The sequence below is a fragment of the Amblyraja radiata genome, chromosome 3, assembly GCF_010909765.2.
Source record: "Amblyraja radiata isolate CabotCenter1 chromosome 3, sAmbRad1.1.pri, whole genome shotgun sequence".
In the NCBI taxonomy this organism is placed as follows: domain Eukaryota; kingdom Metazoa; phylum Chordata; class Chondrichthyes; order Rajiformes; family Rajidae; genus Amblyraja; species Amblyraja radiata.
The window spans coordinates 87,587,858-87,614,225 of record NC_045958.1 but is presented as its reverse complement, the minus strand read 5'-3'; the positions used below and the strand labels follow the sequence as shown (position 1 = coordinate 87,614,225).

The 26,368-nt window shown below is 43.0% G+C and overlaps 1 protein-coding gene across 6 annotated transcripts in view; it reads left to right on the top strand.

The window, feature by feature from the left end:
* Positions 1-26,368, top strand: part of cntln (centlein) — a 392,762-nt gene that overhangs the window by 285,102 nt on the left and 81,292 nt on the right. For all 6 annotated transcript variants that reach the window (XM_033018258.1, XM_033018259.1, XM_033018260.1 and 3 more), the window contains exon 21: positions 4,639-4,736. In XM_033018258.1, the coding sequence (XP_032874149.1) occupies positions 4,639-4,736 (98 nt within the window). The remainder of the gene's footprint in view (positions 1-4,638; positions 4,737-26,368) is intronic.

Here is a 26,368-nt window from a genome sequence, read left to right as displayed (position 1 = left end):
CTGCGAATAACACTGAACGCACGTCTACTCCACGGTGAGTCCCCTCGATGCGGCTGTAAAGTGGCTGCAGCCATTTAAAAAAGTTTGTGTTCACAAAATGAATTATGGTTGTCGGGTGTCTGCAGCCCAATTGTTTGCCTCGCCTTTTTTTAACAAGTTTGTGTTCACAAAATGAATTTTGGTTGTCGGGTGTCTGCAACCCAATTGTTTGCCTCGCCTATTTTAACAAGTTTGTATTCACAAAATGAATTTTGGTTGTCGGGTGTCTGCAGCCCAATTGTTTGCCTTGGCTTGGCTTTTAAAATCGTTGCAACAGTTGGATGCCTGCCCAATCATCCATACGGCCCACAATGTCTATACTAGCCCTCTAGAAAGCAGTACCTTCAGCCCGCAACACCCATACTAGCGCAACAGACAGCCCCCCCACTGGCGAGCAGTATTGGAATTGGTGGAGAGGTGGAATATTGCGTTGGTGACCAGCCCTCCTGTGTGATGCTGGGACGGGTCCCACTTAGTCTAGTTAATCTCTTAAACTTCTCATTGTCACTATTAATGGTCTCAGAGACTCTCAGGTGCCTCTCATCCCTAAATTCATTCTGGTGATTGTGCACTACATGCTCTCAGTGACTTGAATATTGTTCTTTCAGGAGGACCAAATGCTCTAACTGTGATCCAAACAACAGTTGTAATATCTTTACTCTTAAACGTTGAGTCAGTTTCTTCCTTATTGAACTCAAAATATTGTTTTGTTTTACACCTTTGCCTACCTGCACATGCAGTTTCAATGATTTGGTGCCTCAGTTATCACTTCATGCACTCCCCTGTCAGCATATTTTTATTGAATACTTCCATTTGATAATTTTCTCCCAAACTTTATTTCTGTACTCTTGCCATATTAAATTATATTTTCCAGATACTTGCATGCCTATCTTCCTGAGGAGTTTTGCAGACTGCTTCCTCCTGTAATTTAGATCTGGAGTCAATACCTTGGTCCCTCTTCTACCGGCCCACCCCTCACATCCATTATGCAGATTTTGAGATGTGTTGAGAAATATTAGGACACTCAGTGCATCAAGCTTGGGCTGCTTTTCAACATCATCTATCTCAACATAATTTTCCTGTCTTCTCCCCGTGTTCCATGATTCCTTTAATACCCAAAAATGTATAGATCAGTTTTGCATACCATTGGGGTGACATGGCGGTAGAGTTGCTACCTTACAGCGCTTGCAGCACTGGAGGCCTGGGTTCGATCCTGACTGCAGGTGCTGTCTGTACAGAGTTTGTACGTTCTCCCCGTGACCGTGTGGGTTTTCTCTGAGATCTTCGGTTTCCTCCCACACGCCAAAGACGTACAGGTATGTAGGTAAATTGGCTTGGTAAATGTAAAAATTGTTCCTAGTGTGTGTAGGATAGTGTTAATATGCGGGAGTCGGTGCGGACTCGGTGGGCCAAAGGGCCTGTTTCCGCGCTGTATCTATAAACTAAACTAAACAGATAACACTCTCTTTTGGAGGCAAGCAATTCTAAAGATTCACCAGCCTCTGGATGAAAATCACAGTTGATCTACGTCATGTTTTGAAACCTCCACTGGAATCTTAGCCAAAATCCTCCCTGCTTCTGCTCTTTTGAGGCTTCTCGGTGTTTTATTTGAGAACACCTTTCATTCATCAAAAACGTCAATGCTCCTCCCACCCCAATCTGCTGAACTTTCCTCACAATCTCTATATAGACCAAAATTGTACACCATATTCAAATTATGATCCTGCATAATTTTAGTAAGACATCCCTACTCTTGCACTCAAATCCCTTTGTAATAAAAGTCAACATATTGCATTCCAAGTCATTGCTGCACCTGCATTTGGGCTTTCAATATCAATATTTTCTCATCTCAACAATTTTAATACAGGTAGTACTTATGATTTCAGTTTTTTTTACCTCGGTGGATAACCCCACATTTTTCCACAATGTACTCTTATCAGTCATATTCGTGCCCACTCGATTAGCTTGTCCATATCCCCTTGAAATCTTTGCAAACACATTGCATTCCCACTTAGTCTTGAGTCATCATCCAATTCAGAAATAATATATTACGCCCCCTCAGCCAAATTGTGATAAAGATTGTTGTTAGTTGGTCCTCAGCATTGGGCCCTGCAATAGTCACGTCTCTGTCAACCCGACAAATCCCTTTTTACTCTTTTTTTCCCATCTTTCACCAAATTTCAATCCGTACTAGTACATTAACCCATTCGCGTGTTCTCTGAACACATATAGCAGACTCCTGCCTGTGACCTTTTCACAAGATTGCTGAAAATCTATATAAACTGGTCTCCTCCCACTACCACTCCTCTTCCCCCCCCTTCCACCAATGTACTCAACATCCTCATATGAACAGCAGTAGATTAGTCAAATATACTTTCCCTTGTTGACTTGTGGTCAAACATAAACTCATGTTCAAAAATAATATTATTTTTAAAGTGCCTTGAGATATTACATTCTTATTAATTCCTCTATTTATTATACTATTGATGTCAGGCTTAAAGTTACTTGTTGTATCTCCTTCCTTCCCTAAGTGGTTGGGTTGCATTTGCTATCCTGAAATCTTAAAGGAACTATTCAGGGATCTATGGAATATTGGAAGATGGTAACTTAAGCATCCATTATCTCTGTACCCACCTCCTTCAAAACTCTAGGGTGGATATCATCAGGTTCTTGGGGAATTATCAATTTTCAAACTCAACTGCTCTAACTATAATTCATCACTAATACCAATTTTCTTACTCAATTATAATGGCTCTTCTGTATTTCTAGGAGGGTTTTCATGCCTTCTCTGTCAAGACAGGCACAAAGTTTTTGTTTAATTTCTTTCCTTCATTATAAATTCTGCTATCTCTGTCTCTGTAGGCAACCTTTTCACATCCTTGCTATTCATTTATTTTACAAATCCACAGAAGTTTCTACATTCAGTTCTGACGTGCCTTGATGGTTTGTACAGATATTTGATTTCCCCTTGTTTAATTATTTTTTGATCATCTTTTGCTGGATTTTAAAATGTTCCCGATCAGCAAACCTGCTGCTTTTTCTGGTAAGTCAATCAGTCTTTTCCGTAGATTTAATTTCTTTTTTTTTATCCATGTTTGGATTCATTTCTATTGCATCTTTGCACCATCAAGGAATATATATTTATTATTGCAAATCATGTAACATTTCTTTAAATGCTATACATTGCTTGTTCATTCCTATACCTTGTAATGCAGATTCCCAATGGACCAGTCCGACATTCCCTCATTCCATCATAATTTCCTTTGCTTAATTTGAGAACCAGATTTCTGATTGAACTACATCACCTACACATGCAATGCAACATTTTTAAAATATTATAAATTTGTTATAAATATGATTTTTAAAAACCTTTTTACATTATAAATTCTATATTATGGTTACAGTAGAACCCCTTTACAAAACAAAATTAATTAGCCCTCACCCCTTTACAAAACAAAATTAATTAGCCCTCACCCCTTGCACAAAACCAGATCTTGGTATTTTTATTGAAGACAGGAAGAAAACCAGCATTTTATGTTTTATTAACTGCACATATTCATCCAATGGACTAAACTATAAAATGACCACAAAAAAAAAACTATATTGTCTTTTTGGTTCCTCTCGCTGATTTGTATATCTTCTATTTAGACTTTCAATTCCATGTGGGTATGGTGGAATTTTCAACTCTCAAGCTGCATCTGCAAAAACAAGCGATTGGATAATTCTCCAGTTTTTTACCTCATTGTCATAAAATGCAGGTTGGCAAGATGCACTTGGGTGTTCACGAAAACTCTATTTGTCTCTTTTTCCCCATCTCCCTCCCTCCCCCTCTCTAATGCTCTCTCATTTCTGCACACTCTCACACACGCTCTCTCAAACACTTTCACTCTCACACTCTCACACTTTTATCTGTCTATTTATCTCTCTCTACAACTTACTAGTTCCCCATTGCTTGTTGTGTCTCCATCTCATTTACTACCTTCCATAATTTTGCCTTTCATAAAAATAACAGGTTTACTTTTAGCTTAGCAATTCCAGGAATACCAGCAAAATAGTTAGTAAATGCAGTAGCGAAACAGACAAATCAACCGTCGACATGAATGCTTATCCTCCATTTGAGTGATACCCCAATATATTTTCTATTTCCCTACCTCTTTTTCCTATTACCTTCCATAACTTGCCTAAACTATTTTAAAATGTTGATATTGTCTTTGCTTCAATCATTAGCTCTGAATGGTGCATTCTACACACTATCTATAAACAATTCTACATTCAAGTGCCATAAATCCCTAAAATTTAATAATCTATCTATATATAATTATTTTTGATCCCTGGAGCTTTGTTGCTCTTTATTCTTTTTTTTATCATAAGGTTAGCAGCCCGTTGTTAACCGCACATGTAAAACTACCAGTAGACCTTTTACTAAATGAAAACAAAAAATGTGCACGAAATACAGTCTAAAATGTAACATATTTTGTGGGTACAATACCTGCAGGCCTTTAAATATAATGCTATTTTAAAATACTACCTAAAATAATCAAACCTATTTTACAGAAGAAACTTCTTCATACACCAACTATTTTTTTATAATTCTTGCAGAATTCAACAAATGAGATATTGAAGCATTTAACGACCATCAAAACTATCAAAGCTGACCGACAGGAAAAGGAAGATCAGATTCGACAATTGCAGGAAAGGTTAGATTGGCTCAATAATTTGTTGTGTTTGGCGCAGCCTACTGGTAGGCTTGCCTTCATGAGATGACTGAGCTTCAGTCTTTGATTTGATATAACATTTATTTCTGCATTTCAGTTAAATTGGTTTCCAATGAAGTATGCCTTGTACAACAGATAAAGCTGTTAGTAAATGTGTAGTTTGCTCAGCAATTTCTTTATTGATAATCTGAACATGGATTTTTTTTATTTTAATGGATATAAATTGAAAAAAAAACACACATGAAAACTCCATTCTGACAATTAATGGCAACCGTGCAGAATTTACACTTTGTTTTCAGAATGCTGCATTTGCCTTGAAAAACGCGTTTATGGCCTATCCTCCTATCCCATCATAGATGAGGCCCTTACTAGGGTCTCCTCGATATCCCACAGCTCCGCTCTTGCTCCCCCTCCTCTCAGTCGTACCAGGGACTGAGTCCCCTTAGTCCTCACCTTCCACCCCATCAACCGTAGTTTACAGCTCATAATCCTCCAACATTTTCCCCACCTCCAACGGGACCCCACCACTAGCCACATCTTCCCATCTACACCCATTTTTGCTTTCTGCAGAGACCGTTCCCTGGTCAACTCGTCCCTTCCCACTCAAACCACATCTCCCCAAGTACTTTCCCCTGCAACCGCAGGAGATACAACACCCGTCCCTATACCTCCCCCCTCGACTCCATCCAAGGAACCCAACAGTCTTTTCAGGTGAAGCTGAGATTCACTTGCACCTCCTCCAACCTCATCTACTGTATCCGCTATTCCAGGCGTGGATTCTTTTTTATCGGCAAGACCAAGAGCAGGCTCAGGCCATCGTTTCACTGAACATCTCTGCTCAGTTAGTCTAAACCTACCTGACCTCCTGGTTGCAAACACTTTATCTCCCCCATTCCTTCTCTCCAGAGATGATGTCTGCCCCACTGAGTTACTCCAGCGTTTTGTACCTATCTTCCGTTTAAACCAGCATCTGCAGTTGCTTCATATACTTTAACTCCTTCTCCAATTCCCACACTGACCTGGGCTTCCTGCATTGCACAAATTGGCGGAACAGCACCTCATATTTCGCTTGGGCAACTGACACCCCAGCGGTATGAACATTGACTTCTCTAACTTCAAGTAACCCTTGCTTTCCCTCTCTCTCCATCCCTCCCCCTTCCCAGTTCTTCGACCAGTCTTACTATCTCTGACTACATTTTATCTCTGTTTGTTTTGTTGTTACCTTCTCCCAGCTGACAATGATCAATTCTAAATTTTCCTTGACCTCCATTCCATCCGTCCTGTTTTCACACCTTACATTTCCTTATCTATGTACCTCCCTCTCCTCTGACATCAGTCTGAAGAAGGGTCTCGACCCGAAGGATGCTGCCTGTGAGTCCAGCATGTTTTGTCTATCTTCGGTTTAAACCACCATCTGCAATTCCTTCCTACACAATCCCATGCTTCTGGAGGTGGTGCTGAGATGGCCTGATGAAGATTAAAATCCAGAGGAGTAAAAGTGTATTGACAATGATATTGTTTTATTGCTGTCAAGTGTTCGGAGGTAAAACAAACATTTTTGTTTGTGTGCAATCCAGTCAAATTAACCAGTCAAGTCAGCCAGTACATTAGGTAGTGCAAAGAGGAAAATACAAAGTTCACATGCACGCATTAGCACAACAGTAGTGTTGCTGCTGAGCAGCACCTGAATCCTGGGTTCGATCCTGACGATTGGTGCTATCTGTACGGAGTTTGTATGTTCTCTCTGTGACCACGTGGGTTTTCTCCGGGTGCTTTGGTTTCCTCCCACGCTCCAAAGGCATACAGATTTGTAGATTATTTGGCTTTGGTAAAAATGATAAATTGTCCCTTGTGTGTAGGATGGTGCAAGTGTACGGGATGATCGCTGGTAGGCCTGGACTTGGTGGGCCGAGGGGCCTGTTTCCCTGCTGTATATCTGAAGTCAAAAGTAAAGTTCAGAATATAATGTTTGCGTTATAGTGTTCCAGTTATTATGTAGAAATAGTCCAAGGTCAGCATTGAGGGTGATTGGATGGCCAGAACAACACTTCAGCTTATGGGAGGACCATTCAGTAATCTGACAACGTGGGGAAGAAGCGGTTCCTGGAGGGTTTAGATTAGAGAAAGAGCACAGGAACAGGCCATTTGGCCCAGAGTCCACACAATCTGTTGATCACTGGTTCGCACTATTTCTATGTTATCACACTTTCTCATCCATTCCTTACACTCTAGGGGCAATTTATAAAGGCCATTTAACCTATAAACCCACACGAATTTGGGATGTGGGAGGAAACCAGAGCACCCGGAGGAAATCCACGCAGTCACAGGGAGAACGTGCAAACTCCACATTGACAGCACCTGAGGTCCGAATCGAACCCGAGTCCCTGGCACTTTGAAACAGCAGCCGTGCTACTGTGCTGCCCTGGGTGGAAATTGATTAAAAACTAAAAGTATACAAATGTGCAAAAGAAAATGATTTCCCAAGATGTTGTCAGAAGGGTTTTATTCCAGTGGTCATGTTGCCCAGCAGCAATTTTGTGAATGGCTCCAGTAGTCAACAAATCAGGTAAAAGAAAATCCAATCCAACAAATTTCAGATCATATAGCAGCCTCATTGCATCTTAGCTTGCAGAATTAGTTAATACACACGTATCGCATCTGCATATCACTTTGAGACTAGTTACATTTATGACATACAGTTATTATATTCATTACAATTCTATGTAATTAATAGAATAGACAAATGTTTAAGACAAACACAAAAGGCTAGAAAGTGAAACTAATGGATCATTTTACCAAAGAGCTATCATATGCTCAGTAAGTCAACGTGAAATGGTGCAGCGCCCGACAAAATCTTATGGTATATGTACAGAAAGATTTAAGTAACTGTAATCTTGACTCATCCTATGTACCCCATCTCACTGAAGTTGGGTCTTCTCACATTCATGGAACATTATTTTATAACATTATAACAGATTACCATGTGAGGTTATCCACTTTGGTAGCAAAAACAGGAAGGCAGATTACTATCTAAATGGCGTCAAGTTGGGAAAAGAGGAAGTCCAACGGGATCTGGGGGTCCTTGTTCATCAGTCTATGAAAGTAAGCATGCAGGTACAGCAGGTAGTGAAGAAAGCGAATGGCATGTTGGCCTTTATAACAAGAGGAGTCGAGTATAGGAGCAAAGAGGTCTTTCTGCAGTTGTACAGAGCCCTAGTGAGACCACACCTGGAGTATTGTGTGCAGTTTTGGTCCCCTAATTTGAGGAAGGACATTCTTGCTATTGAGGGAGTGCAGCATAGGTTTACAAGGTTAATTCCCGGGATGGCGGGACTGTCATATGCTGAGAGAATGATGCGGCTGGGCTTGTACACTCTGGAGTTTGGAAGGATGAGAGGCGATCTTATTGAAACATATAAGATTGTTAAGGGTTTGGACACGCTAGAGGCAGGAAACATGTTCGATGTTGGGGGAGTCCAGAACCAGGGGCCACAGTTTAAGAATAAGGGGTAAGCCATTTAGAACGGAGACGAGGAAACACTTTTTCACACAGAGAGTGGTGAGTCTGTGGAATTCTCTGCCTCAGAGGGCGGTGGAATCCGGTTCTCTGGATACTTTCAAGAGAGAGCTAGATAGGGCTCTTAAAGATAGCGGAGTCAGGGGATATGGGGAGAAGCCAGGAACGGGGTACTGATTGGGGATGATCAGCCATGATCACATTGAATGGCGGTGCTGGCTCGAAGGGCCGAATGGCCTACTCCTGCACCTATTGTCTATAACATGTATATATCTGTGTCTGTTCTTCATCACTTCCAACAGATTACCATGATTACCTATATTGTTCCTTTTCCATAATGTAGCTTCCTGCAATTCACCTACCTTCCTCCCTGGAGCCACCCTTATTAGACATCAACTCATTTCTCTTCTCTCCGAGTCATGTTTTCACACATGGTCAGAACTTCTGCAAACAATAACTCCTGCAGTTTAACTGCTGAATTCACGAAACTATGGACAAGTTAATGGTATGATGCACAAAACTTGTGGTTCTCTTCCCAAGATATTCATTGCCTTTCTTATCTCTCATCTGCAAAGATTGATCTCAGTTACCATGTGATCAATTTGGAGAAACCATGTTAGTTACAGTTGGATATCTTAAGCATTTCATCTTGGTTCACGTAAGGACATTCCTTGCTCCTGTAACTCTTTTTTTTTGCAGCAGCAGCAGCAGCATATCAGCATTTTATTCCCTTGGGACTAGATTTAGTGACAGCTGCATCCTACAAACTTCAATTTCACCTGCATTTAATTAGTTCTGACTGGCAATGACTGCAATTGTCTGAATTGATCTGACTGTGAAACAGACTCCAGTTGGACATTAGTTCAATGATGATATACTCGTTTTTTTTCCCCCTCTGGCCCTGCCAGATGGGTAGAATAATACTGATTTGTCAGATCTGACTTTGTTACATCTCACGTGTGTCAGTTACTTCAGTTTCTTTCTCTTGATTATGAAGTCTTCAGTTAACTTTAAGAGTTTGTAGAATTGAAATTGCAAGTCTGCTTTGTAATTAAACATGTAAAAGGTCTGGGATAGACTGCTCGCAAGTCCAGGAATTTTATTGGATAATTTGGTTTTGCCAATATTTTCTTCACTGTTATTGTGATGCCTAAAGCATATTTCGTTAGAAATAAACATTTAGGGAATTTATACAATTACTTTATTCAACACATATAAGTGGTACGAATAGTTCATCATTAAAATCTTATCGTACCTGAACTGTAGGCATCAAATGTTTGATAGAAGTGGTGTTGTATACTGAAATATGCCTGCTTCCTTGCAGCTTTATAACCTACTCTGTCTGTTGCCTTAGAATTAGTAAATGCTAAATAATTCTTCTTCTCCATATTACATGTTAAAGCATCTAACTTAATCCTTAAATTCATGCACAACTAATTTGCCTGATTTTATTTGATGAAAAGTAAAATTAGAGAGCATTGTATTTTATGTATTTTTATAAAATGGTGTAACCGAGAAGTTTTCCACAGTGACAACCAATGACAATCCTGCTTGTGGGCCCACTGCTGCAAACGTTTGCATCGATTGGAATGATAACATTTGATGTGCATCTAACATGGAAATGTTGTTATATGCACAATTGGGAAGTGCCTTGTTGAATTTCATGGAGCGGCACAAAATGGTTGTTATTTCATTTTGTTGTGAGAATTCAATGTTCAATTACAAAGGACTGAAATAAACAACAACAAATTTCTTGGCCGAGAAACAATCCTCGCGATAATGGCTACTATTTAGGGTCTGCAGATTCTTGAGTTAACATCAATTATGGTGTGCATGTGCATCACTGTGGATTGATAGTTGATCCATTACTGAGCTTTGAACAAGAAGCAGGTCAGAATTCAACCAATAGGCATGTCGAGCTTTCTCCACCATTCACTATGATTATGGCTGATCTAGTCTTGACCTCAATACCACTTTCTCCTCATACCCGTTTGACTTTAAATATCTTTCAACTACACTTTGAATGTCTTTAATGGTTCTCCCTGCAGAACTTACTGAGATAAAGAACTCCAGATTGTTGGAATTGCAGATAGTGAGGATAGTTGTCAAATAATACAGCATGGTATAGAACTGTGGAAATGTGTGCAGCGAAATAACAAATGGAGTTTAATCCAGATAAGTGTGAGATGATGGTGTTTGGGATATCAAGTGTAAGGGGGCAGTATACCATAATTCGCAGGATCTTTCGGAGCATTCGGGCAGCACAGTGGTGCAGCGGTAGAGTTGCTGACTTACAATGCCGGAGACCCGGGTTCAATCCTGACTAAGGTTGCTGTCTATGCAGAGCTTACATGTTCATCCTGTGACCGCATGATGGGGCTCAGGTTTCGTCCCACATTCCAAAGGCCTGCGGGTTTGTAGATTAATTGCCTTCTGTAAACTGTCCCGAGTGTGTATGATAGAACTAGTCTGTGGGTGATCGCTGGGCAGGGCGGACTCAGTTGGCCGAAGGGCCTGTTTGCACGCTGTATCTCAAAAATAAACTATACTAACCATTCAGGGATCTTGAGATGGCAGCCCACAGCTCCCTGAAAGTGGCAACGCAAGTGGATAGAATATTAAAGATGGTATATGGCATGCTGGCCTTCATTGGTTGGGGCAATGAATATAATAGTCAGGAAGTCACATTGCAGCAACAACGCTTTGGTTAGGCCACGTTTTGAGTCCAGTTCTGGTGACCACATTACAGTAAGGGTACAGAAGAGGTTCACAGGGATGATGCTTGGATTGGAGTATCATCTGTAAGGAGAGGTTGAATAAATTTGGATTGTTTCATCTGGAGTGTTGGAGGCTATGGGGTGAACTGTTAAAATTACGAGAAGGGTAGGTGATCAGGGTTTTTGCCCAGGATGGAAATGTTAAATATTAGAGGGCATAAGATTACCCTCAAAGAGTGGGGGAAATTGTATTTTATTATTTTAGTGATTATTATTATAATTAATATAATTATATATTAGAGGGCATAAGGGTGGGGGAAAATTTAAAGGCGTTTTATGAAACTTTTTTTCACACATAATGTGGTAGTTGCTTATGTGGAGTTGGTGGAAGCAGACATGATAACAATGTTTAAGAGACATTAGGTTGACACATGAACAGACAGAGTACAGAGGGATATGGGCCTTGTGCAGGCAGCCGGGATTAGTTTAGATTGACATAGTACCCGGACATGGCGTCAAAGGACGAGAAGCCGAAGCGAAGAAGTGGAAGCCAAATAACCGAACGGAAACGATGCCGAAAAGCCAAATAACAGAACAGACGCAACGCCAAAAAGCCGAATAACCGAACGGACGCAACGCCGAAAAGCCAATTAACTGAAAGGGCCGGATGTCTAAAAGCCAATTAACCGAAATGGCGGGACGCCGAAAAGTCAACTCACCGAAAGGGCGCAATGCCGAAGAGCCAACTCACCGAACGGACGCAACGCCAAAAAGTCAAATAACGGACATGACGTTGCCGGGGGAGCGGGACTTGTCAGCGGTTGGTCCAGACCCCCGCGTCCATCACGTCACTGGCCGGGGGAGACGGGAGGGTGGGGGTAATTTTACCACACAAGACCGCTCGGGGCTGGAGGGTGACTGGGCACTCTGAACTCGAGCACCAAGGTGTAAGCGGCCGAAGGAGCGCATCCCTCGGGACAGCCCCCACTCTCCCCCCGGGTCAGCGCTGTCCGGCCACGACCGCCCTCTGCCTCATCTCCCCCATGCAGCCGCACGCTGACGGGCTGTGGGTTGGCAGTGCACACACACACGAGGCCGGGTGGAGTGGGGCCACATGGGGATGAAAACCCAGCAACATCCCCGTCAGCTGCAGCAGAGTTGGGGACAGTCTGGTCCCTCCGCCCACCCAGAGTGATGCACCGCCACTGGACCCCGACCCCCACACCAGGGTGATTCACCCCCGACCCCGATTGTGGGGACAGACAGCCCGGGTCACTGGTAGCCATAGTAAATCGCTTTTAAAACATGGGGGACACACAAATTTCCTGGAGGGCCGATGATAAGTGTGGCATGACAACGAACAATTGTATCTCCTCCCACCCTCCCTCCCTTGACAACAAGAAGCACATTTTATTTATTGTTTAAACACAGTAATACCGTCTGGTTGCCTGCGTAACGCACACAACAAGTTCCCACGCACAAAACACCAGATAATCTGTTTTTTTTAGTTTATTTGCAGTTCTCTTTTTTTTTTTTTTAACACATTTAACAGTGCCATTTATGCAGCAGTGTCGAGTAAATCGTACTTTTTCCCCCCCAGATGATACATTACTCTCAAATCACATACCTTACCTCTATTACCCCTCGACATAAAAACAACGTGTCAATGCCTCTTCAAGGCCTACTAATCCACCCATACCTTCAGTTGAGGTACAGCTAAAGGGATTTGGCGCTCGGAACAATGACCGCATTAGAAGATAATCTTGAAATCAATCTCATGAGCACGAGTGAAAGATAGCCGAGCAACGCGGTATCGATCAGCCCACATCGCACAGAGTGGAAAAGAATGAAATGTAAATGGCAAATTATTCAACTGCAACTTTCCCCCTTCCCCCTTCCCCGGCACAAAGGCAGCAATTGCCATATGTTTAATCTTTTTTCCGAATATGCATAAAAGAGACATTTCCTTTCCTCACCTTTCCTCTGACCATGTCAATATTCAGCAAGCCAACCTGGACAATCAATTTGGTGTGACAGTTGTGTCGGAAGGAACTACAGATGCTGGTTTTAACCGAAGATGGACACAAAAAGCTGGAGTAACTCAGCGGAACAGGCAGCTCCTCTGGAGAGAAGGAATGGGTGATGTTTCGGGTCGAGACCCTACAGACTCAGTCTTCAGGTCTGAAGAATGGTCTCGACCCGAAATGTCACCCATTCCTTCTCACTGTGACCCATTCCGTCACAGTGCGGCCGCATGGGGGAGATGAGGCAGAGGGCGGCCGTGGCCGGACAGCGCTGACCCGGGGGAAGAGTGGGGGCTGACCTGAGGGATGCGCTCCTTCGGCCGCTTACAGAGTTCAGAGTGCCCAGTCATCCTCCAGACCCGGGCGGTCTTGTGTGGGAAAATGACCCCCACCCTCCCGTCTCCCACGGCCAGTGATGTGATGGACGCAGGGGTCTGGACAAACTGCTGACAAGTCATGCCATCTGGCGACGTCTTGTCAGTTATTTGGCTTTTAGGCATTGCACCCTATCAGTGAGTTGGCTTCTCGGCGTCCCACCCTTTCGGTTAATTGGCTTTTAGGCATCCCGCCCTTTCGGTTATTTGGCTTTTCGGCGTTGTGTCCGTTCGGTTATTTGGCTTTTCGGCGTTGCGTCTGTTTGATTAGTTGGCTTTTTGGCGTTGCGCCCTTTTGGTTATTTGGCTTTTTAGCGTCCTAGGCTTTCGGTCATTTGGCTTTTCGGCGTCGTTTCCGTTCGGTTATTTGGCTTCCACTTCTTCACTTCGGCTTCTCGTCCTTCGACGCCACGTCTGCACACGAGCCGGCATAGACATCATAGGCTGAAGGATCTGTTCTTGTGCTGTCCTGTTCTCATCCAGCCTTCCCCTCTGTCACATCCAAACTGCACAAATCTACATATACTTTTGCAATCCTGTGTGTTCAGATGTCCTCCAAGCCTTACTGCTACAGGATGCTGTTTATCGGAGCAGTCCACACACAAGACCTGAACCTTGGATGAGTCTCTGAGGTCCCTTCTTCTGATGGTCCTTCGCCAGCTGATTGCTCTCAGATTCAGATGTTTATTGTCTTATACACCAGTGTGCAAAGGATATCCTTGTTCACATGAAGCTCACAGAGAAAACAGCAATAAATGCAATGAAAGGTGCAGAATAGGAAAATTGTGCAAAATGGTAGTACAATCCAAAGTGGTGAAAAAAATTAAAGTACAACAACAGGTTTCACCAAATTATCTCCACAATAGCTTTAACAATCAAAAGTTATTTTTAAAATTGACAAAAATGCGAGTTAATTGAAAAAAAAAGAAACATTGAAGGTGTTTAATTGAAAGTCAAATACATGCTGTGAGAAAGCTCGGGAGGATCAAGCTCCGTGCTGAGTTCAGTGGCAGAGTGGGAGATCAGATACAATGGCATTTTGTGCATTCCCCACAGCTTGTGAGCCATGGAATCAGAACTGCTATTTCACCTTGACAACTGCAAAGTATGTGTCCATCCTAATGTGTAGGAAGGAACTGTAGATATTGGTTAATACCGAAGATAGACACAAAAAGCTGGAGTAACTCAGCATGTCCGGCAGCATCTCTGGAGAAAAGGAATAGGTAACGTTTCGGGTCAAGACCCTTCTTCAGACTGAGAGTCAGGGGAAAGAGAAACAAGTGAAATAGATGGTGATATAGAACAAATGAATGAAAGATATACAAAAAGTAATGATGGCCAAGGAAAGATGGAGAGCCCCTTTCCAGAAATCCTGAATGATATTGACAATCGATGTCAAATTATAAGCTGCATTACCCTTTTTCTTAGATATTATGTAGAAACATAGAAAATATGTGCAGGAGTAGGCCATTCGGCCCTTCGAAACCTGATAACAGCACTGTAATTACTGTGATCTGCTTATTGTTTAAGAAAGAACTGCAGATGCTGGATAAATCGAAGGTAGACAAAAATGCTGGAGAAACTCATCGGGTGAAGCAGCATCTATGAAGCGAAGGAATAGGTGACGTTTCGGGTCGAGACCCTTCTTCAGACTAGGTCTCGACCCGAAACATCACATATTCCTCTGCTGCCTCACTCGCTGAATTTCTCCTGCATTTTTGTCTACCTTTGCTTATTGTTTAACTTCACATTACTGCCTCTGCAAAGTTTTACACAGAAAACATCAATCCAGCACCTACGAGATTAGAAACATAGAAAATAGGTGCAGGAATAGGCCATTCGGCCCTTCGAGCCTGCACCGCCATTCAATATGATCATGGCTGATCATCCAACTCAGTATCCTGTACCTGCCTTCTCTCCATACCCCCTGATCCATTTAGCCACAAGGGCCACATCTAACTCCCTCTTAAATATAGCCAATGAACTGGCCTCAACTACCTTCTGTGGCAGAGAATTCCAGAGATTCACCACTCTCTGTGTGAAAAATGTTTTTCTCATCTCATCTCGGTCCTAAAAGATTTCCCCCTTATCCTTAAACTGTGACCCCTTGTTCTGGACTTCCCCAACATTGGGAACAATCTTCCTGCATCTAGCCTGTCCAACCCCTTAAGAATTTTGTAAGTTTCTATAAGATCCCCCCTCAATCTTCTAAATTCTAGCGAGAAATTGTAGGAGCAGGAGGAAGCAATTCATCTCCTGCAATGTTTTTTTAAAAAGATTTACTTGACCTGCTGTGAAATTTGAACAGGTTTTAAATCCGGGTTACTGAAAGTAGTAAAATGTGTCAAACTCATGCTAATGAAAGTGAACAGAACACCTTTTTAAAACATGTTTGTTTTGTAGCAATTGGTGTCCATGCGCTCAGAAACCATACAATAGCTGGGGAACTCTGTGTATGCAGTACTAAATCAGTATCGTCGCGAGATATTTTAATAGTTTTGAAATATCTTCATATCTTCCTTCATCTAATTCGCATAAACTGCTGCCTAGTTTAAGTTTATTATTGTCACATTTACTGAGGTACACTGAAAAGCCTTGCTTTGCATGCTATGCAATCAAATCAAATAATACTATACGATATATTTAAGAGTGAGTTAGATGTGGCCCTTGTGGCTAAAGGGATCAGGGGGTATGGAGAGAAGGCAGGTACAGGATGCTGAGTTGGATGATCAGCCATGATCATATTGAATGGCGGTGCAGGCTCGAAGGGCCGAATGGCCTACTCCTGCACCTATTTTCTATGTTTCTATGTATACATAAATAAATCAGGAGACTCAAGTATACAGTGTCCTCCATAATGTTTCTGGACAAAGACCCAACATTTATTTATTTGCCTCTGTACTCCACAATTTGAGATTTGTAATAGAAAAAATCACATGTGGTTAAAGTGCACATTGTCAGATTTTATCAAAGGGTATTTTTATACATTTTGTTTTCACTATGTAGAAATTACAACTGTGTTTATACATAGTCCCCCCCCCCCCCCATTTCAGGGCACCATAATGTTTGGGACACATGGCTTCACAAGTGTTTCCTTCCTTTCATCACCTTTGGAAACTTTTATTGCTGTTTGTCAACATGAGGACCAAAGTTATGCCAATGAAAGTCATAGAAGCCATTATGAGACTGAGAAACAAGAATAAAACTGTTAGAGACATCAGCCAAACCTTAGGCTTACCAAAATCACCAGTTTGGTACTTCATTAAGAAGAAAGAGAGTACTAGTGATCCTAGTGGTCCTAGTAAGAGAGCAGCTTACTATTCGCAAAGGGACTGGCAGGTCAAGGAAGACATCCACAGCTGATGACAGAAGAATTCTCTCTATAATAAAGAAAAATCTCCAAATACCTGTCCGACAGATCAGAAACACTCTTCGGGAGTCAGGTGTGGATTTGTCAATGGTCACTGTCTGCAGAAGACTTCATGAACAGAAATACAGAGGCTACACAGCAAGATGCAAACCACTGGTTAGCCGCAAAAATAGGGTGGCCAGGTTACAGTTTGCCAATAAGTACTTAAAAGAGTAACCACAGTTCTGGAAAAAGGTCTTGTGGACAGATGAGACGAAGATTAACTTATGTCAGAGTGATGGCAAGAGCAAAGTATAGAGGGAAGAAGGAACTGCCCAAGATCCAAAGCATAAACCTCATCTGTGGAACACGGTGGTGGGGGTGTAATGGCCTGGGCTTGTATGGCTGCTGAAGGTACTGGCTCACTTATCTTCATTGATGATACAACTGCTGATGGTAGTAGCACAATGAATTCTGAAGTGTATAGACACATCCTATCTGTTCAAGTTCATACAAATGCCTCAAAACCCATTCTGAAGAAGGGTTTCGACCCGAAACGTTGCCTATTTCCTTCGCTCCATGGATGCTGCTTCACCCACTGAGTTTCTCCAGCAATTTTGTATACCCTCAAAACTCATTGGCTGGTGGTGCATTCTACAGCAAGACAATGATCCCAAACATACTGCTATAGCAACAAAGGAGTTCTTCACAGCTAAAAAATGGTCAATTCTTGAGTGGCCAAGTCAATCACCCGATCTGAACCCGGCCCGCCATAGTGATGCCATCTGCAAACTTGAAAATGGTGTTGGAGGCAAATTTGGCTGCACAGTCGTGAGTGTATACAGAATGTTCTTTATACCATTTATGACTATTGATTATTGGACCTGTTACAAAAAATATGTTCTTAGTTTAATTTATTGTCACATGTACCGAGGTACAGTGAAAAGCTTTTTTGTTGTGTGCTATCCAGCCAACGGAAAGGCTATAATAATTACAATCAAGCCGTCCACAGTGGACTGATTCTGGATAAAGGGAATGTTTAAGAAAGAACTGCAGATGCTGGAAAAATCAAAGGTAGACAAAAAGCTGGAGAAACTCAGCCGGTGAGGAAGCATCTACGGAGCTTTCTCCCTCCTTCCCCTCCCCTTCCCATCTCTCCCACAGCCTACTGTTTCCGCCTCTTCCTTTCTTCGTCCCACCCCCCCACCCCCACATCAGTCTGAAGAAGGGTCTCGACCCGAAACGTCACCCATTCCTTCACTCCATAGATCCTGCCTCACCTGCTGAGTTTCTCCAGCTTTTTGTCTACCTTCGATAAAGGGAACAAAGTTTTGTGCAATACGATCAAGTAAAGTCTGATTAAAGACAGTCGAAGGGTCTCCAATGTGGTAGATGGTAAGTCAGGACCGCTCTCTGGTCAGCAATAGGATTGTTCAGTTGCCTGATAAAAGCTTGGAAGAAACTGCCCATATGTCCCCTTATCCTAAATCTAGTAAAGACAGTTATTTTAAATAACTGGACCTATGCTTATTTAATTTCCGAAGGAAAAACAAGGAATTGCAGATCATGGTTTACAAAAAACGACAAAGTGCTGGAGTAACTCAGCAGTCAGGCAACATTTATGGAGAACATGGATAGGTGACATTTTGGGTCGGGACCCTTCTTCAGACTGATTGTGATGGGGTGAGGGGGAAAGCTAGAAGAGGGGAGGGGCAGGACAAAGCATGATGAGTGATTGGTGGATATAGTTAAGGAGAAGGTTTGATAGCCAGATAATTGGACAAAGGTCAGAGATGAAGAAACAAAAGGTGTGAGATAAGGATAGAAGAGGTATGAATTGTGAAGCCAGACGAAGGAACATAGGTGGAAGGGGGAGAAGGAGAGGAAAGTTGATGCGAATCCTGGTGGGACACATGGATGAGAGGAAGGGAAAAAGGAGAGGAGAGAAGGTGGGGGGGTTGTAGATTACTTACCTAAAATTAGAGAATTAGTTGATCATACCGTTAAGTTGAAAGAGCAGAATCTGAGGTGCTGTTCCTCCAGTTTGCGTGTGGCCTCAGTCTGGCAGTGTTCGGTGAAACAGTGACCGAGTCGACGCTTGGTCTCACCGATGTAAATGAGGCCACATCGGGAACACTGGATGCTGTAGATGAAGTTAGTGGAGATTCATATCTCACCTAGAAGAACTGCTAGGGTCCCTGGACCATCTCTGGCCTTTGTCCAAATATCTGCTTATCAAAAAAAAACCACACCTGCATCCACCCGTCACTCGCCAGGCTTTGTCCTGCCTCCTCGAGCTGTCTCCCTCCCAACCATAATCACTGAAGAAGGATCCCGACATGAAATAGCACCTATCCATGTTCTCCACTGATGCTGTCTAACCCACTGAGTTACTCAAGGGCTTATTGTCTTTCTTAGTTAATGTAAGTTAACTGTGCACATTGTGAGCATTGCTCGCTGAAACCATTCCTCAGCCATCCTCTGATGTAGTTAGAATTCTAGCACCAAATATTCAGAACATTTATCTTGCTTGATCTTATTGCATTTCTGGTTAAATACTGTATTTTGTTTCCCTATCCATTTAACTGCATAAATAGGACATGTGCTTCTTTAGTGTCCCTTTAAATGTATCCATACTGTTAACTTCAACCAGCCTCACATTTGCATTGCTGTCTCGTAAAGTGATTTCTCCACTTGATTTCTTGGTGGCCTCTTTCATACTCTCTTTTTAATACTGTGACTCTAATGCAGGCAAGTGGAACTTGCGCAGATGGGGCATCTCAGTCAGCATGGACATGTGGGCTGAAGGGCCTGGTTCTTTGCTGTATGACTTTATGTCTGTTCAACACAAAACATTTGATACTTTGGAAGACCACATTGGATCCCCTTTTCATCATTTTCGAGAGGAGCTCTCTCCAGCACCTTGACATTCATCTTATAATTTGACAATGGGAATGTATGCAATGCTCCTGGCTGAACTACAAGGTTTATTGCATGCTTCGCATAACTTCTCACTTTATTCATTCTACTATTTTTTATTATTTGTTTTTGCCCCCTATTCCATTTATTTTCTTGATTGTACCTAATTTCCTCATATCTCACATATATATCTGGTTGACATTTATCTTCCAATGATATGGCAATTCTGCCTGTTTTTTGATGTCTACCTGCAATTTGTTGATGTGCTCCCCAGTATTAGCCAGTTCACCAAAAAACCCATAAGGTTCGATGTCATCTTCAAATTTAACTATTTTATTCAAAGCCTAGTTGGCAAACATGTAATTGAACAGTTGGAGACTAGCTGCATTCTAGTCTATAGTTTAGCTACTTTACCATGAGAGAGAAAGGAAGGCAAACTAAAGCTAGAGCTTCCTGCTTGACCAAAAAGATAATAGAACAGAAAGCAAGAGCATGTGAACGATGGCACGTTGATTACAAAAAGTTTGGAGGGGTAGCATAAAGGAAAATAAGGCAAAGAGAAAGCTTCAAGTTGTATAGTGCAGTATGAAGTGGGGTGGGGCTGATCAGAGTTCAGGAATAAAAACTCCTCATAGAAGCACAGGGCATGGTTGAAGCACAATGAGTACAATGGTCATCGTGAAGGCAGAATACGTTGCAGGAATCTGAGCAAAGGAAGATGTAATTGACATTCTGGATGACAAAACAACTGATACAAAAGAGATGTAAGAAAGGCTACATGCATTTAAAGTAGATACCGTATGTCACCTGTTCCAGATGGAAAATATTCTAGATTACTGACGGAAGGAAATTGTGGAGGTTCCAGCAATTATTTTTCAAACCTCTGTACGTTCCAGGTAATGCCAGAAAATTGCAAATATGCCTCGTTCAAAAAAAAGTTAAAACCGGCAATTAAAGACCAGTTAATATAACTTCATTGATGGAATATGCTCTAGAAACGTAAACAGAAACAAAATTCGTGTTCACCTGGACAGATGCAATTGATGAGTTATAAGCAAGCTTCCAAAAGACATTAGATAAAGTACTGCACAATAAGCTCGTCAGATAACCAGAATCTTTTTCCCAGGATGAAGATGTTAAATATTAGAGGGTATAGCTTAAAGGCATGGAGCAGAGTTTAAAAAGGAGATTTATGAGCCAAGTTTTTTTTTGCAAAAGAGGTAGGTGTCGGAATTGCAGGGGAAGTTGTGGAAGCAGATACCATAGCAATGTTTTAAAAGCTTTTGGGCAGATGCCTGAACCAGCAGATAATGGATGGATATAAACCACGTGCAGTTTAAAATGGGATTATGGTAGGCACAGATGTTGTGGGCTGAAGGGCCACTTCCGATGTTCGATTTTGTCATCAAGATTAAAGCCTTTGGAATAAAGAGAATGTTGAAGCGTGGAGAGTACATGATTTAAGAGAATGAAAGATGTTTTCTCGGATTGGAGAAAAATGTACTGTGATATTTCCTTTGGGGCTGTACTGGGCCCACTGTTTTATCAATATGCTAGACCAAGTGCAGACCCGTTGGGTCTGTTCCCCCAACGTGCGGTTATGCGGGGGGAGGCGGCATGCAGCGTCACACACACTAACTATCTCGCCCCCCGCACTCACGCTAATTACCCCCCTTGATATGATATTAATATTATTAATTTGCTCCTTTTACCCCATAACCACCCCATCTACTGACGCATAGCCCCCAACTTGCAGTCACATCTAGAGGGGGGGGGGGTAGAGAGTTAGGGCAGAGAGAGAAGGGGCAGAGACAGAGAGAGAGACAGAGACACAGAGAGAGGGGCAAGATGGAGAGGGGGGGTGGAGAGGAGGAGAAGAGGGAGGGTGGGTGAGAGGGGAAAGGTGGGAGAGGAGGGGAGGAGAGAGGGTGAGAGTGAGGGGGAGAGAGAGGGGGTACTGAGAGGGGGTGAGGTGGGGAGAAGGGAGGGGGAGGGAGGGGGGTGGGTGGAGGGGGGTGGGTGGAGGGAAGAGGGTAGGGGGTGTGGAGGGGAGGGGGTTTAGGGGAGGGTGGGAGAGGGGGATGGAGGGGAGAGAGAGAGGGGGGGAGCGAGGGGGGGGAAGAGAGGGGGGGGGGAGAGAGGGGGGGGAGAGAGGGGGGGGGAGAGGGTGTGCTAGTGGGGTGGGGAGGGGGAGAGGTGGGGAGCAGGGAGGGGGAGGGAGGGTGGAAGGAAGGGGGTAGGAGGGGGGAGAGAGGAAGGGTAAGAGAGGAGGGGGGAGAGAGGAGAGGGGGGGAGAGAGGAGAGGGAGGGGGAGAGGAGAGGGGGGGAGAGGAGGGGGGGGGAGAGGAGGGGGGGGAGAGAGGAGAGGGGGAGAGGAGAGGGGGGAGAGGAGAGGGGGGGGAGAGGAGAGGAGGCGGGGAGAGAGGAGGGGGGGGAGAGGAGGGGGGGGAGGAGGGGGGGGAGAGGAGGAGGGGGCGGAGAGAGGAGGGAAGAGTGAGAGAGAAAGGGAGAGAGACAGGGGAAGAGAGAGAGAAAGAGAGAGGGATAGGGAGAGAGAGGGGGTGAGGGGGGGGGGGGGGTGGAGAGGAGGGGAGAGAGAGTGCCTTTTTCTTCAACCCAAACCCAACCCCAAACAACCATTTGCAGGCAGTGCTTTTTTACTTCCAACTAACCATATATTCATTTTCAAACCACATTATGGGTACTCACAGCTGTGGAGACATTTGTTCAGTGTCATTCAGAGCTCTGATTGAGGCACACCACTTGCTGAGACTGATTGAGGCACACCACTTGCAGAGACTGATTGAGGCACACCACTTCCTGGTTTTATAGTCCCTCCCCCTCCCTCCAGCAGGGGCAGCAGAGAGAATGGGGAATTTTGTAAAAACATTAATATCTCTGTCATATTTCATCGATGGGAAAAATCCTCGGCACACATGCAGCGGAGGGGGGCTCTGAGCGAGGTGGCCAAAAATGACGGCCGTAGGTGTCGGCGTTCTCTCGGAAATCGCAGCACAGAAGGCCAAAACCGGTCAAGAACAGAGATTTAGTAATATAGATATGAATGCCTTGGATTTGGGTGTACAGAGAGCAATCAAATAATTTTGGTCAGAAAAGGTAGCATTTAGAGAACATGATTTTAAAAGAGGTACAAGAACAGAGAAATCTGAGGTATATGTGCTTATTTCTTGAAAGTAGTTGGGCAGGCTGCAAAAAGGTTCTGCGTACCCATTAAATAGGCATGATAAACCTTGGTAAATACTACTTCAGCCACAGCTGGAGTATTTTCTCCAGTTTGGCACAGCGTTAAATAAAAATGTAAATGCTTTAGAGAGGGTGAAGAAATTTTACAAAATTAACTTCAGGAGAGATTATTGTTATGTGAAAATACAGATGAAGCTGGGGTCCAATGGACAGGCGATTGTGTGGGGATCTTACTGAGGTTTGTAAAGTTATGCAGAATATGGAGAAGCCATCCCATTGGAAGAAGGTTCAAGTTCCAGGAAACTTTGAATGCAGCTGATTGACAAAATAAACAAATGTTAATAAGAACAAGTACTCTATTGGGAAGCAAGTCGTTTTGGAGCCCAATATACTGCTGGGGCCAGATGCAAAGGAAAATTTATGAATGATGAATAAATATCTGAAAATAAAGAATTAAGGATTTCGGAAAAGGTAGGAATGTGGGACGAACTGGATTGGTTTTACATGGAGTTGGTATGGACTCAGCAAAGATGAATTACCTGATCCCATGCTCTGTTCATACTATGATCATATTGTGAAAGTCTTCTGGTTATCTCAACAAATTACATGTACAACATTGCTCCCCTATGTTCTCACTATTATTTCTTCATTCAATTCAGTTTGTTCAACTTTGACTTTTGAAATTTCCTTTTGTTTCTAGATAATTAATTTTTTTCTGGGCAATGATTCCAGTACATTTTAACTCCAAATGGTCAGCTGGCCTGTCTATAGTTCCCTGGTTATCTTGCATCTCATATCTTAACTGAACGCATAATAACTCAGCAAACCTCTTTCCGCTGCATTGTTTTCTAATGAATTAGTAAACTAATGTAATAATAATAATAATACATTTTATTTGTATAGCGCTTTTCAAGGACTCAAAGTCGCTTTACATGGTGAGTCAAGAACAAAACAAAATAGAGCAGTAAGACAGGGATGCAAAGGGGAGGGGGACATGGGACTACGGGTATGCAGAGGTGAAGAGATGGGTCTTGAGGCGGGACTGGAAGATGGTGAGGGACTCAGAAGTTCGGATCAATTGTGGGAGGGAGTTCCAGAGCCTGGGAGCTGCCCTGGAGAAGGCTCTGTCTCCAAAAGTGCAGGGGTTGGATTTCAGAATGGAGAGGAGACCGGCTGAAATGGATCTGAGGGACCGTGAGGGTTGGTAGGGGGAGAGGAGGTCAGTGCGATAAGGGGGGGCCAAGTGGTTGAGGGCTTTATAGTAGTGCCTTTGCTTTGTCTTCCCTATATTCTTTCAAAATGCTTGGATACAGTTTGTCCAGAGGTTTATTATTATCAATTTTGATTAGTTCCTTCAATACTTTTGTTAATTTACATTAACTGTGGTTATATGATTTATTTGGTGTGTGTTTAGTTCTAATTGTTGACTCAGTTCTCGGTGCTTTGTCATATTTTTAGGAAATATTACTTGATTTTGTTTGAGAAAAATATTAATTTATTAAGTCTATTTGGACTTCATACATGCACCAAAGTCTTGAGCAGAAGTAATATATCCTTGCACTGATTCTGTAAGCTCCATAGTGAGGCTGCTTTATGATTTGAAATCTGCTGACCCTGGACTTAATGTACATGCAGAACCCCTGCCATGTGTCAGATCTTGACACAGGCTGGCCTTGGCTCTGCTACTATTAAGGAGGTATTGAATTTTGCCATCACACTGATCCTTTATTCAAGCATGCTCAGTGAGTGAATCCATCTGTCACATTGTTTCTTTAGGTTTTCTTTTATGTTAGCTTGTTTAGATGGTTCACACATCGTTTGCAAGGTGACAAAGACTCTGTCGCACAATCCCTCAAACTGAACAATTTAAGTATAGTCATTTCCTTCCAACTTTGAAACCATTTGAGTTTTTAAACAATTTCCGCTTGCTCTTTTATTCTTCTGGATTTACACCTTCATCAGGCAAATCCATCACCTCTCACAGAAACCAGGGATTAGTGAGCATCACGCTTTGAGAAACATTTCAGCATTCGAAAAGGGAAATGTAAATTCTAGAAATAAGGAGCTGTACATGCTGGTTAATACTCAAAAGAACACAAAGTGATGGATTAACTCAGCCGGTCAGGCAACATCTCTGGAGAACATGAATAATTGACGTTTCGGGTTTGGACCATTCTACATGGTTGTAATTTATTGTCTGTGGAATTTTATTGATGAAAGAAAAATTTAATTTCATTTCTTATATTCTGTTAACAGAACTCAAAAACATATCTCCTGATAGTCATTCAATATTTCTGCCTTCTCACCATTGTCAGAGTCATACCAGTGCAGAAACGGGTCCTTTGGCTCAACTCGTCCACAATGCCACATCTAACAGGAACATGCATTGTTGAACTCTCGCTGTAACATTTTTAAAAGCCTCCCACTTTACAAAAGTCACGTCGCCTGTAAACGGCCCATTCTCCACAACCTTTGCAAGTTAAAAATAGAACGGTACAGGACAAGAACAGGCCTTTCCGGCCACAATGTCTGTGCCGAACATGTCATATACCTATCCAAAAGTCTCTTAATAAGTGAGTTCGGTATTCCGACGGTGCATGCCAGGGTCAAAGGTCACTATGCATAAACAGCCCTGGAAAGCAGTGGAGCATTGAAGCAGCGGACCTTCATTTCTTCCGTTTTTTCCAGCTTTAATTCTTCTAGGTAAGAAAATACTGCCTGGTGTCGTCGGACCGGGGCTGTCGGTTGGCCCTAGAGATATCACTATTCTGCTTATTTCAAGGCAATGGAATTCTTTAGCCAACCCCAGCTCAACTCCCGCCGTGCCAACCGACAGTCCCGGACCGAAGACACCAGCAGCCCCAGGCCCACAGCCTGTGCAGAGAAGAAGCACCAACCCCAGCTCAACCCCGCTCCCCGACGGGCCAGGGACCGCCAGCGGCCAACCCCCCAGCACTGGCGATAGCCGAGCACCAGCCATACACACAAAGCGCTGCAGCAATTCAGCCTCCTCTCCGCGCAAGCCCGGCCCGACACCTCTGGCCGCCCCCGGACAGGGATGGGACACCGGGCGGGGACGGGGACGGCCCAGCAGCAACTCAACATATCCAGGCCTGACACCGACCACGGACGAGCACAATCTCACTCACTCACCAAAGCATAAAGCAATAAAAACAACTAAATAATCTTAGCTTTTAACAAAGAAACAATAAATACAACTATTATATTTTAAAGCATTATATTATTATTAACAACTATTATAAAGCATTATATTATTACCTAGAAGAATCAAAGCTGGGAAAAACTGTGAATCAAAGCTGGGAAAGAAATGAAGATCCACTGCTCCACTGCTTTCCAGGGCTGTTTATGCATAGTGACCTTTGACCTGGGCATGCGCAGTCGGAATACCGAACTCGCTTTTGCCACTGTCGTATTTGCCTCAACTACCAACTCCTGCAGCCCCTTCCAGGCACTCAAAATTAAACTTGCCCAATACATCTCCTTTATACT